General features: G+C 43.0%; 1 protein-coding gene across 1 annotated transcript in view; it reads right to left on the bottom strand.

Annotated features, from left to right (window-relative positions):
- Window positions 1-7936: 7936 nt before the first annotated feature.
- Window positions 7937-13633, bottom strand: part of rab40c (RAB40c, member RAS oncogene family) — a 40621-nt gene continuing 34924 nt past the window's right edge. The window contains exons 6-7 of the mRNA XM_046333956.1: window positions 9416-9638; window positions 7937-8363 (exon numbers count right to left, since the gene is read on the bottom strand). Of these exons, the coding sequence (XP_046189912.1) occupies window positions 8089-8363; window positions 9416-9638 (498 nt within the window). The 3' untranslated portion in view covers window positions 7937-8088. The remainder of the gene's footprint in view (window positions 8364-9415; window positions 9639-13633) is intronic.

The following is a 13633-nucleotide window of genomic DNA, read 5'->3' as shown; positions in this document are numbered from 1 at the left end:
TATTTAATAGTATATTTACTATTTAAAACCGAATACTTTTAGACTTTTACTAAAGTAGTATTTTACTGGGTGACTTTTACTAAAGTAGTATTTTACTGGGTGACTTTTACTAAAGTAGTATTTTACTGGGTGACTTTTACTAAAGTAGTATTTTACTGGGTGACTTTTACTAAAGTAGTATTTTACTGGGTGAGTTTTACTAAAGTAGTATTTTACTGGGTGACTTTTACTAAAGTAGTATTTTACTGGGTGACTTTTACTAAAGTAGTATTTTACTGGGTGACTTTTACTAAAGTAGTATTTTACTGGGTGACTTTTACTAAAGTAGTATTTTACTGGGTGACTTTTACTAAAGTAGTATTTTACTGGGTGACTTTTACTAAAGTAGTATTTTACTGGGTGACTTACTAAAGTAGTATTTTACTGGGTGACTTACTAAAGTAGTATTTTACTGGGTGACTTACTAAAGTAGTATTTTACTGGGTGACTTTTACTAAAGTAGTATTTTACTGGGTGACTTACTAAAGTAGTATTTTACTGGGTGACTTTTACTAAAGTAGTATTTTACTGGGTGACTTTTACTAAAGTAGTATTTTACTGGGTGACTTACTAAAGTAGTATTTTACTGGGTGACTTACTAAAGTAGTATTTTACTGGGTGACTTTTACTAAAGTAGTATTTTACTGGGTGACTTACTAAAGTAGTATTTTACTGGGTGACTTTTACTAAAGTAGTATTTTACTGGGTGACTTACTAAAGTAGTATTTTACTGGGTGACTTACTAAAGTAGTATTTTACTGGGTGACTTACTAAAGTAGTATTTTACTGGGTGAGTTTTACTAAAGTAGTATTTTACTGGGTGACTTTTACTAATGTAGTATTTTACTGGGTGACTTTTACTAAAGTAGTATTTTACTGGGTGACTTTCACTAAAGTAGTATTTTACTGGGTGACTTTTACTAAAGTAGTATTTTACTGGGTGACTTTTACTAAAGTAGCATTTTACTGGGTGACTTACTAAAGTAGTATTTTACTGGGTGACTTTTACTAAAGTAGTATTTTACTGGGTGACTTTTACTAAAGTAGTATTTTACTGGGTGACTTTTACTAAAGTAGTATTTTACTGGGTGACTTTTACTAAAGTAGTATTTTACTGGGTGACTTTTACTAAAGTAGTATTTTACTGGGTGACTTTTACTAAAGTAGTATTTTACTGGGTGACTTTTACTAAAGTAGTATTTTACTGGGTGACTTTTACTGAAGTAGTATTTTACTGGGTGACTTACTAAAGTAGTATTTTACTGGGTGACTTTTACTAAAGTAGTATTTTACTGGGTGACTTTTACTAAAGTAGTATTTTACTGGGTGACTTTTACTGAAGTAGTATTTTACTGGGTGACTTTTACTAAAGTAGTATTTTACTGGGTGACTTTTACTGAAGTAGTATTTTACTGGGTGACTTTTACTAAAGTAGTATTTTACTGGGTGACTTTTACTGAAGTAGTATTTTACTGGGTGACTTTCACTTGAGTCATTTTCTTTTCATGTATCTTTACTATGACTCCAATATGACAACTGGGTACTTTATCCACCACTGGGTGTGGCTAACCTGGTGTTTGAGGGTTTTAAAAATCATATTAAAATGAGGTTTCTTATATATAAGTTTACAAATTGGCTCATTCATCCCCCTCCTCTCCCTATTGAAGGACAACTATTCCCCAGGTTGTTGCTGCAAATGAGAACGTGTTCTCAGTCAACTTACCTGGTAAAATAACGGATAAAAAATAAATAAATAAAAAATCTCTCAGATGTAGTACAGACATGTATAAAACATTTCCTTTTGATTCCATTTTACAGTCTGTTTTTCCATGTATGAATCTGTTAGTTGAGTCCATTTTACAGTCTGTTTTTCCATGTATGAATCTGTTATTTGATTCCATTTTACAGTCTGTTTTTCCATGTAGTAATCTGTTAGTTGAGTCCATTTTACAGTCTGTTTTTCCATGTCTGAATCTGTTATTTGATTCCATTTTACAGTCTGTTTTTCCATGTCTGAATCTTTTATTTGATTAATTTCTTTGGGCTAATAGCAGTAATAGCAGCAATGTTTCATCAAATAATGTATTTTATTCCTACAGGGGTCCTAGAATTATACATCAAATAGCTCAATTATCCTTGTTACGACCATCTTAAAACAATTCCATGTCAGCTTAGAAGAAACCCAGACCGGGTCCTTGGACTTGGACTAGGGGGATGGATACAATACGCATTTCTTTAGTAGAAAAACAGGTGCTGCTGATAATACTGCCGTCGTCGTGGAGACAGAGGACATGTATCTGATGCTGTCTGGCTGAAAAGACTATGGTATGTTATATAGTAAGGCAGAGGGGGGCGCTGTTTCGCTCGCTCGGATGCTTTCTCGGGTGAGATGGTTTCAGACACTTGCGGATTGAAGGAAAAGTTAGCGGGTGGCGCTGTTGGGATTCCGGAATTATTTTTGAATGAACGTGTGATGGTAACCTACTTTTTATAGTGAGTGGTTTGACAATCAGATGAAAACATAACTGGTTGTGTTCATGGCACATTAAAAAGTAGTTAATTTTTTACATTTAAATGACATGTCTTTACTATAAATTCTTTATTTTTATTTTTATGAGGGGCAGGGCCTCATACTGACCTCCAAATCACTAGCCTGGGGGACGAGGTTAGTGTCTATGTATTGGGGCCAGTAGATGGCGTTGTTTCTTTAAGAAACTGATACTCATGTCTATGGCGCTAGGTTCTGCACGCACCTCCAGCCGCTACATAGGATAAACTAACACACTGTAAACACACAATATAACCTCTGGTTAGTGTGTCAAGGTTTTGGTCAGACCTTTTAGATTATTTTTTTTAAACCATTTTGACAGTCACACCTCCGACACCACCTCAACAAAAACAATGATGCAGTTACCACAGGTGATCTGATCGAATCCTGGCCTTATGCTGTTCACACAGGCAGCCCAATTCAGACGTTGACGCCACTAATTGGTCTTTTGACCAATGAGATCAGATGTTTTGCCAATCACTTGGCAAAAGATCCAATAATTGGGCTGCTTGTGTTAATGCAGCCTTTTTGTGTCAAGGTTTTGGTCAGACTTCAAGACTACTTGTTGTTGGCAAATGTCTATTTTAACAAAAGTGTGGATTGCAGTCACTCCTTGTCCATAGACAAACATCTTAATATGTCAAATCTAAACTATCCCTTTACAATCAGACCCTGGTTCAGGCTCGCGAGTGGTGCAGCGGTCTAAGGCACCTCATCTCAGTGCTAGAGGCGATATCACTACAGACCCTGGTTCAGGCTCCCGAGTGGTGCAGCGGTCTAAAGCACCTCATCTCAGTGCTAGAGGCGATATCACTACAGACCCTGGTTCGGTCTAAAGCACCTCATCTCAGTGCTAGAGGCGATATCACTACAGACCCTGGTTCAGGCTCCCGAGTGGTGCAGCGGTCTAAGGCACCTCATCTCAGTGCTAGAGGCGATATCACTACAGACCCTGGTTCAGGCTCCCGAGTGGTGCAGCGGTCTAAGGCACCTCATCTCAGTGCTAGAGGCGATATCACTACAGACCCTGGTTCAGGCTCCCGAGTGGTGCAGCGGTCTAAGGCACCTCATCTCAGTGCTAGAGGCGATATCACTACAGACCCTGGTTCAGGCTCCCGAGTGGTGCAGCGGTCTAAGGCACCTCATCTCAGTGCTAGAGGCTATATCACTACAGTCCCTGGTTTGAATCCAGGCTGTATCACAACCGGCTGTGATTGGGAGTCCCACAGGGCGGCGCACAATTGGCCCAGCGTCGTCTGGGTTAGGCCGTCATTGTAAATAAGAAATTTGTTCTTAACTGACTTGCCAAGTTAAATAAAAGGTGAAATATTTTATTTTTTAATCACAGAAGACACCATAACAATTTGACAACGTTAAGAACAGTTTTTATTGTGAAAAAAGTATCTGCTTTTCATACCCTAGCCTAAAACTGTACAATCAATAATTTAAAAACATGTTTCGGCTTGTTTAAAAAATAATAATTAAGAACACACTCTTGCGCTCGTTCGATCACACACTCCTTGTTTAAATTACCCAGCAGCAGCTACAACCAAGGGAAAATAGGAATGCATCCCAAATCACACCCTATGTAGTGCACTACTTTTGACCAGGGTCCATTGGCATATGCACTACATAGGTAATAAAAGTGCTCTTTTAGGACACACCCATAGTGTTTACATGTTGTGTTCACCATCATTTCTCTTCCCTTAGTCCAAAATGGCCACCTATTTCCTATCAAGAGCACTGCTCTGTTCAAAAGCAGTGCACTATATAAGGAATAGGGTGTCAATTGGGACGCACATTAACAACTTCAACTCAGGCAACATCAGGGACACCCCCAAACGGGGCCCTTCTCCTGACATGATCACAAAACTCCATCTCCCATCATTCTTTGCCAACTTTTTTTTTTTTTTTTTTAACAGTCCATCATAATAACAACATTAATCCTATCTAGAGAAATCATTTGAGAAGAAAAAAATATATAATATCTCTGTTTCCAAATTACATCCTATTCCCCCATTATTAGGGCACTTATTTTAAAAAGCACTGCACTTATTTTGAAGAATAGGGTGTAATTTGAGGCCTTCCTCATGTCCGACTATTATAAAGGTCAACATCAAAGGCTGGTGTCGTAATAAAACACATTACAATGTCAAAACGTTTTCAAATGAACGACAAAAAGGTTTTGTTGAAAGTTCGTCTTCTCTACATGTCGAAGGTAGTGGGGTCCATATTATGACGTGCTGCCCAAGAACCAAAACACCTCTTCTCTCCTTTACAGTCTACAACCAACCAGATCACTATTAGGACTCTACTGGCACCCTACTCCCTAGATAGGGCACTACTTTCGACCAGGGACCATAGTGACTAGGGTGCCATTTGGGATACATCCTATGCTTCTGTCCTGGCCAAAGAACAGCATGACAACCTTTTCATATTACCAGACCGAGAGGTTTTCCCTGACCTCATGACCTGACCATGTGACCTAACCAGGAAAACCTCACAGAGGGAGGCCTGGAAAAAGGCTGTCGGGGGGAGAAGCTTCTTTATAAAAAGCAGACAAGAGTTAAAGTCCTATTTTCTTCATTCATACAATACTGGACTTTTGAGGCGATGGATGCAACTGTTGCATACAAACTACATAAAACAAAGTCCTTTTCTCCATTACGTTTACTCAACTCCGGCGTCCCTCTCTCCCTCCGTCCTCTTATCGCCTCCTTTTGGAAAAAGGTCAAAGGTAATTGAGGAGAGGCGGCGAGAAGGGAACGTGGGCGAGAAGGGAACGTGGGCGAGAAGGGAACGTGGGTGAGAAGGGAACGGCGGCGAGAAGGGAACGGCGGCGAGAAGGGAACGTGGGTGAGAAGGGAACGTGGGTGAGAAGGGAACGTGGGCGAGAAGGGAACGTGGGTGGGAAGGGAACGTGGGTGAGAAGGGAACGGCGGCGAGAAGGGAACGTGGGTGAGAAGGGAACGTGGGTGAGAAGGGAACGTGGGTGAGAAGGGAACGTGGGCGAAGGGAACGGGATGAAGGGAACGTGGGTGAGAAGGGAACGGCGGCGAGAAGGGAACGTGGGCGAGAAGGGAACGTGGGCGAGAAGGGAACGTGGGTGAGAATGCTACCTGTATAGAATTAAGACTCCTCTCCACTCACACATCATCAGGCAAATTATGTTGACAGGGTGGAATCCCCAATAAATGTGTAACGTGATGAAAAAAACAAAAACATTTCAAGAGTCTTTCCGTGAAGGACTCAGGTAGGATCCACATGACCATCCTCCATGAAAGGTGGCTATCGAGGAGGGGAGGAGCCTCTTCTGTTCATCTACTAACTAATTGGCTATCGAGGAGGGGAGGAGCCTCTTCTGTTCATCTACTAACTAATTGGCACCACTCGACCACTTATCGGTTTCCGGATCACGCAGAAGAGAAGACGGAGAGGACAGACTTTTCCCCAAATGAGAAAAGGCCGTCCATACATATATAGAAGAGTCTGTCCTTCTAGCGGTTGATACTCAGAGAGATACTACTCTCTCTGAGACCAGAGGGACTGTTCAGTAAAACACAGAACAATAAGGGAGAAAAATAGCTTTGAGTGCCAGGAGATTTCCCTGAATAGAAATAGAAACTCTGGGGCTCCACGCTCACGTCGCTGACTGTCTGTGTAGGAAAACAATATGGCCGCCCTGCAGTGAGAAGAGAACACCACTCAGCCTAACAACCAGGCTTCATTGGGTGAGTCTGGGACTACATCCTAAATGGTACACTATTCCCTATATAGTGCACTACTTTAGACCAGAGCTCTATGACACCCTATTCCCTACATAGTGCACTAGATGGAGAGAGAGAGAGAGAGCAGGCAGAGTGAGGGAGATGTAGGGAGAGAGAGAGCAGGCAGAGTGAGGGAGATGTAGGGAGAGAGAGCAGGCAGAGTGAGGGAGATGTAGGGAGAGAGAGCAGGCAGAGTGAGGGAGATGTAGGGAGAGAGAGCAGGCAGAGTGAGGGAGATGTAGGGAGAGAGAGCAGGCAGAGTGAGGGAGATGTAGGGAGAGAGAGCAGGCAGAGTGAGGGAGATGTAGGGAGAGAGAGCAGGCAGAGTGAGGGAGATGTAGGGAGAGAGAGCAGGCAGAGTGAGGGAGATGTAGGGAGAGAGAGCAGGCAGAGTGAGGGAGATGTAGGGAGAGAGAGCAGGCAGAGTGAGGGAGATGTAGGGAGAGAGAGCAGGCAGTGAGGAGAGAGAGAGCAGGCAGTGAGGGAGAGAGAGAGCAGGCAGAGTGAGGGAGATGTAGGGAGAGAGAGCAGGCAGAGTGAGGGAGAGAGAGAGCAGGCAGAGTGAGGGAGATGGAGAGAGGAAGGAAGGAGAGAAGGAGAGCAGGCAGAGAGATGGAGAGAGAGAGCAGGCAGAGTGAGAGAGATGGAGAGAGGAAGGAAGGAGAGCAGGCAGAGATCCATGAAGAGAACATCTATTATTTAACATATGAATCATGGGACAGCAGGAGGCAACACTCTGATCAACAGAGAGAGAAAGGGAGGGAAGAAGAGAGGGGAAAACACTAGAACTCAGTAGGGTTGTGTGGATCTATTCTGGATGTATTCTGGGTGTATTCTGGGTGTGGATGGATGTATTCTGGGTGTGGATGTATTCTGGATGTATTCTGGGAGTGGATGGATGTATTCTGGGTGTGGACGTATTCTGGATGTATTCTGGATGTATTCTGGGTGTATTCTGGGTGTATTCTGGATGTGGATGTATTCTGGGTGTGGATGTATTCTGGGTGTATTCTGGATGTGGATGTATTCTGGGTGTATTCTGGATGTGGATGTATTCTGGGTGTATTCTGGGTGTATTCTGGGTGTGGATGTAATATGGGTGTATTCTGGGTGTATTCTGGATGTAATAATGCCATTTAGCAGACGTCCATTACAGTCATGTGTGCATACATTCTGGGTGTCCGGATCGAACCCACTACCCTGGGTGTATTCTGAGCTACAGAAGGACCAGATGTGGGTGTATTCTGGGTGTGGATGTATTCTGGGTGTGTATTCTGGGGGTGTATTCTGGGTGTATTACAACTCCAGCACAACCCTCCTATGGACGAGGGTTGACCAGAAATGTCTGGTCGGGTCTCCTCAAGTCTGTGTCCACACACCTCCCTCCTCCTCCTCCTACACTAGGTTTCACCTCCCTCCTCCTCCAGGGTCCTACACTAGGTTTCACCTCCCTCCTCCTCCTCCTACACTGGGTTTCACCTCCCTCCTCCCCCTTCAGGGTGGTAGGTTTCACCTCCTTCCTCCCCTCCTACACTAGGTTTCCCCCTTCCTCCCCTCCTACACTGGGTGTCACAGGGTCTGTTTCAGGGTATCTCCTCCCTTCAGGGTGTAGGTTAGGTCTCAGACTTGGTTCTCCCCACAGGCTCTACACATCCTCCCCTCAGTGGAAGGGACAGGGTCTGTTTCAGTGTGTTTAGGGTGTCAGTCTCCCCCTCCCCCAGACAGGGTCTATCACTAGGAGATTTTACAGTTGTTACGTGTGCAGTTCTGTGGGGGGCTCTGGGGGGGTTTGATAGATTTAGAACGCTTCAGACTGTTCCCTTTAGACCCGCCCCCCGCGTTGGCCAGCGAATAGGAACGTCCGTGCATCATCACTGCGTTCATCCCATTGGCCATAGAGAAGGACTTGAGGTGGGACTTTATCGCCACGGGCAACGGCAGCTTGTCGATCAGGTGGACGGGCGTGCAGGAGACAATCGCTCTGCAGCACAGATCCTGGAGAGTGAAGACTGGAGGGAGAGGGGGAGAGGGGAGGAGAGAGAGTTACTTCAACCTTGTTCTGTCCTGTTATAGCATTAGCTAGCAACCTGCTAACCACAGATCATTAGCTAGCTAGCAACCTGCTTAACCACAGATCATTAGCTAGCAACCTGCTAACCACCGATCATTAGCTAGCTAGCAACCTGCTAACCACAGATCATTAGCTAGCGACCTGCTAACCACAGATCATTAGCTAGCGACCTGCTAACCACAGATCATTAGCTAGCGACCTGCTAACCACAGATCATTAGCTAGCTAGCGACCTGCTTAACCACAGATCATTAGCTAGCTAGCAACCTGCCTCATTAGCCAGCAACCTGCTAACCACAGATCATTAGCTAGCTAGCAACCTGCCTAACCACAGATCATTAGCTAGCTAGCAACCTGCTAACCACAGATCATTAGCTAGCTAGCAACCATTAGCTAGCTAGCAACCTGCTAACCACAGATCATTAGCTAGCTAGCAACCTGCCTAACCACAGATCATTAGCTAGCTAGCAACCTGCTAACCACAGATCATTAGCTAGCTAGCAACCTGCTAACCACCGATCATTAGCTAGCTAGCAACCTGCTAACCACAGATGAAGGATATCGTGTGGTAATTTTACCAGCAGTAAACATCTGGTGGTTCAGAAAGGAACAAGGGAGAGCTTCTTTAGATGCGCTTCTAAAGTGGTCCTCTGTAGCTCAGTCGCTAGAGCATAGCACTTGAAACCCCGGGATAGTGGGTTCAATTCTCGGGACCGTCCATACGTAAAATGTATGTCCGCATGACTAAGTCACTGGATAAAAGCTTCTGCTAAATGGTAAATATTATAATATTAAAGTAGGACAGCTGTACGTAGGCTGCATCTTATGATGTTCCTTCTGGTGCTCCTAAACCCTGGATTCTGTAATTACTACCTATTTATATCATCTATACCATGAATACTTTTTATTTTGCTCCTACAATTTTTTCTAATTAGGAGCACAATTTTTTTTTAGCGTTGTCAAGCTCCCCCTCTACCCTCACCCCTCCTACCTCTGTTGGGCTTCCAGAACTTCTCCATGCCGTGCCTCATCAGTACGATGCGAGACAGCTCTGTGAATGACTCGATGACGTTGAAGTTGCAGAGCGGGCTGACCTCAAAGAAGGTCATGCCATTCTTCTCCGCGTACGCCCGGGCCTGCTCCGTAGGAACCTGGCGCTTGAACGCCAGGTGGAGCCGGTTGCCTACCAGGATACGAGGTACACCCGGGGCATGCTGATGGGAGGGAGAGGGGGGGGGGGGCATTTCAGTAGTTTACAGGAAGTAGAAAACAGTAGTAAGTTATAGAAACTGTTAGAACTGTCTCTTTCACATAACAGAGGGATCAGGGACCAGTTTCCCAAAAGCGTCAAGGACACGTTCATCGTTAGAGCCCTTAGTAGATCAGTATCCATCCTATCAGTATCCATCCTATCCTATCAGTATCCATCCCATCCTATCCTATCAGTATCCATCCTATCAGTATCCATCCTATCAGTATCCATCCTATCAGTATCCATCCCATCCTATCAGTATCCATCCTATCAGTATCCATCCTATCCTATCAGTATCCATCCTATCCTATCAGTATCCATCCTATCAGTATCCATCCTATCCTATCCTATCAGTATCCATCCCATCAGTATCCATCCTATCAGTATCCATCCTATCAGTATCCATCCCATCCTATCCTATCAGTATCCATCCTATCAGTATCCATCATATCCTATCAGTATCCATCCCATCAGTATCCATCCTATCAGTATCCATCCTATCCTATCAGTATCCATCCTATCCTATCAGTATCCATCCTATCCTATCAGTATCCATCCCATCAGTATCCATCCTATCAGTATCCATCCTATCCCATCAGTATCCATCCTATCCTATCAGTATCCATCCTATCAGTATCCATCCCATCAGTATCCATCCTATCAGTATCCATCCTATCAGTATCCATCCTATCAGTATCCATCCTATCAGTATCCATCCTATCAGTATCCATCCTATCAGTATCCATCCTATCAGTATCCATCCTATCAGTATCCATCCTATCAGTATCCATCCTATCATCCTATCCATCCTATCCTATCCTATCAGTATCCATCCTATCAGTATCCATCCCCATCATATCCTCCTATCAGTATCCATCCCATCAGTATCCATCCTATCAGTATCCATCCTATCAGTATCCATCCTATCCTATCAGTATCCATCCTATCATCAGTATCCATCCTATCCTATCAGTATCCATCCTATCCTATCAGTATCCATCCTATCAGTATCCATCCTATCAGTATCCATCCTATCAGTATCCATCCTATCAGTATCCATCCTATCATCAGTATCCATCCTATCAGTATCCATCCTATCAGTATCCATCCTATCAGTATCCATCCTATCCCATCCTATCAGTATCCATCCTATCCTATCAGTATCCATCCTATCAGTATCCATCCTATCAGTATCCATCCTATCAGTATCCATCCTATCAGTATCCATCCTATCCTATCAGTATCCATCCTATCCTATCAGTATCCATCCTATCCTATCAGTATCCATCCTATCAGTATCCATATCAGTATCCATCCTATCCTCCTATCAGTATCCATCCTATCCTATCAGTATCCATCCTATCCTATCCTATCAGTATCCATCCTATCCTATCAGTATCCATCCTATCCTATCAGTATCCCTATCCTATCCTATCCTATCAGTATCCATCCTATCCTATCAGTATCCATCCTATCCTATCAGTATCCATCCTATCCTATCAGTATCCATCCTATCATCAGTATCCATCCTATCCTATCAGTATCCATCCTATCCTATCAGTATCCATCCTATCCTATCAGTATCCATCCTATCAGTATCCATATCAGTATCCATCCTATCCTATCAGTATCCATCCTATCAGTATCCATCCTATCCATCCTATCAGTATCCATCCTATCAGTATCCATCCTATCCTATCAGTATCCATCCTATCATCCTATCAGTATCCATCCTATCAGTATCCATCCTATCAGTATCCATCCTATCCTATCAGTATCCATCCTATCCTATCAGTATCCATCCTATCCTATCAGTATCCATCCCTATCAGTATCCATCCTATCCTATCAGTATCCATCCTATCCTATCAGTATCCATCCTATCCTATCAGTATCCATCCTATCAGTATCCATCCTATCCTATCAGTATCCATCCTATCCTATCAGTATCCATCCTATCCTATCAGTATCCATCCTATCCTATCAGTATCCATCCTATCCTATCAGTATCCATCCTATCAGTATCCATCCTATCCTATCAGTATCCATCCTATCCCATCCTATCATCAGTATCCATCCTATCCTATCAGTATCCATCCTATCAGTATCCATCCTATCCTATCAGTATCCATCCTATCCTATCAGTATCCATCCCATATCAGTATCCATCCTATCAGTATCCATCCTATCCTATCAGTATCCATCCTATCAGTATCCATCCTATCCTATCAGTATCCATCCTATCCTATCAGTATCCATCCTATCCTATCAGTATCCATCCTATCAGTATCCATCCTATCAGTATATCAGTATCCATCCTATCAGTATCCATCCTATCTATCCTATCAGTATCCATCCTATCATCAGTATCCATCCTATCAGTATCCATCCTATCAGTATCCATCCATCCTATCAGTATCCATCCTATCAGTATCCATCCTATCAGTATCCATCCCATATCCTATCAGTATCCATCCTATCCTATCAGTATCCATCCTATCAGTATCCATCCTCTATCAGTATCCATCCTATCAGTATCATCCTATCCTATCAGTATCCATCCTATCAGTATCCATCCTATCAGTATCCATCCTATATCCAGTATCCATCCTATCCTATCAGTATCCATCCTATCAGTATCCATCCTATCAGTATCCATCCTATCCATCCTATCAGTATCCATCCTATCCATATCAGTATCCATCCTATCAGTATCCATCCTATCAGTATCCATCCTATCCTATCAGTATCCATCCTATATCCATCCTATCAGTATCCATCCTATCCCATCCTATCAGTATCCATCCTATCAGTATCCATCCCATCCTATCCTATCAGTATCCATCCTATCAGTATCCATCCTATCAGTATCCATCCTATCCTATCAGTATCCATCCTATCAGTATCCATCCTATCAGTATCCATCCCTATCAGTATCCATCCTATCCATATCCTATCAGTATCCATCCTATCCTATCAGTATCCATCCTATCAGTATCCATCCTATCCTATCAGTATCCATCCTATCCTATCAGTATCCATCCTATCCTATCAGTATCCATCCAGTATCCATCCTATCATCAGTATCCATCCTATCCTATCAGTATCCATCCTATCCTATCAGTATCCATCCTATCCTCCTATCAGTATCCATCCTATCCTATCAGTATCCATCCTATCATCAGTATCCATCCTATCCTATCAGTATCCATCCTATCCTATCAGTATCCATCCTATCCTATCAGTATCCATCCTATCAGTATCCATCCTATCAGTATCCATCCTATCCTATCAGTATCCATCCTATCCTATCAGTATCCATCCTATCCTATCAGTATCCATCCTATCCAGTATCCATCCTATCCTATCAGTATCCATCCTCCTATCAGTATCCATCCTATCAGTATCCATCCTATCCTAGTATCCATCCTATCCTATCAGTATCCATCCTATCCTATCAGTATCCCATCCTCCTATCAGTATCCATCCTATCCTATCAGTATCCATCCTATCCTATCAGTATCCATCCTATCCTATCAGTATCCATCCTATCAGTATCCATCCTATCCATCCTATCCTATCAGTATCCATCCTATCCTATCAGTATCCATCCTATCAGTATCCATCCTATCCTATCAGTATCCATCCTATCAGTATCCATCCTATCAGTATCCATCCTATCAGTATCCATCCTATCCTATCAGTATCCATCCTATCAGTATCCATCCTATCAGTATCCATCCTATCAGTATCCATCCTATCCTATCAGTATCCATCCTATCCTATCAGTATCCATCCTATCAGTATCCATCCTATCCTAGTATCCATCCTATCAGTATCCATCCTATCAGTATCCATCCTATCAGTATCCATCCTATCAGTATCCATCCTATCAGTATCCTCCTCAGTATCCATCCTATCCTATCCATCCTATCAGTATCCATATCCTATCAGTATC

Source organism: Oncorhynchus gorbuscha, unplaced genomic scaffold, assembly GCF_021184085.1.
Source record: "Oncorhynchus gorbuscha isolate QuinsamMale2020 ecotype Even-year unplaced genomic scaffold, OgorEven_v1.0 Un_scaffold_551, whole genome shotgun sequence".
In the NCBI taxonomy this organism is placed as follows: Eukaryota; Metazoa; Chordata; class Actinopteri; order Salmoniformes; family Salmonidae; genus Oncorhynchus; species Oncorhynchus gorbuscha.
Note: the sequence above shows the minus strand (reverse complement) of the source record. Positions and strands in the feature narration are given on the sequence as shown.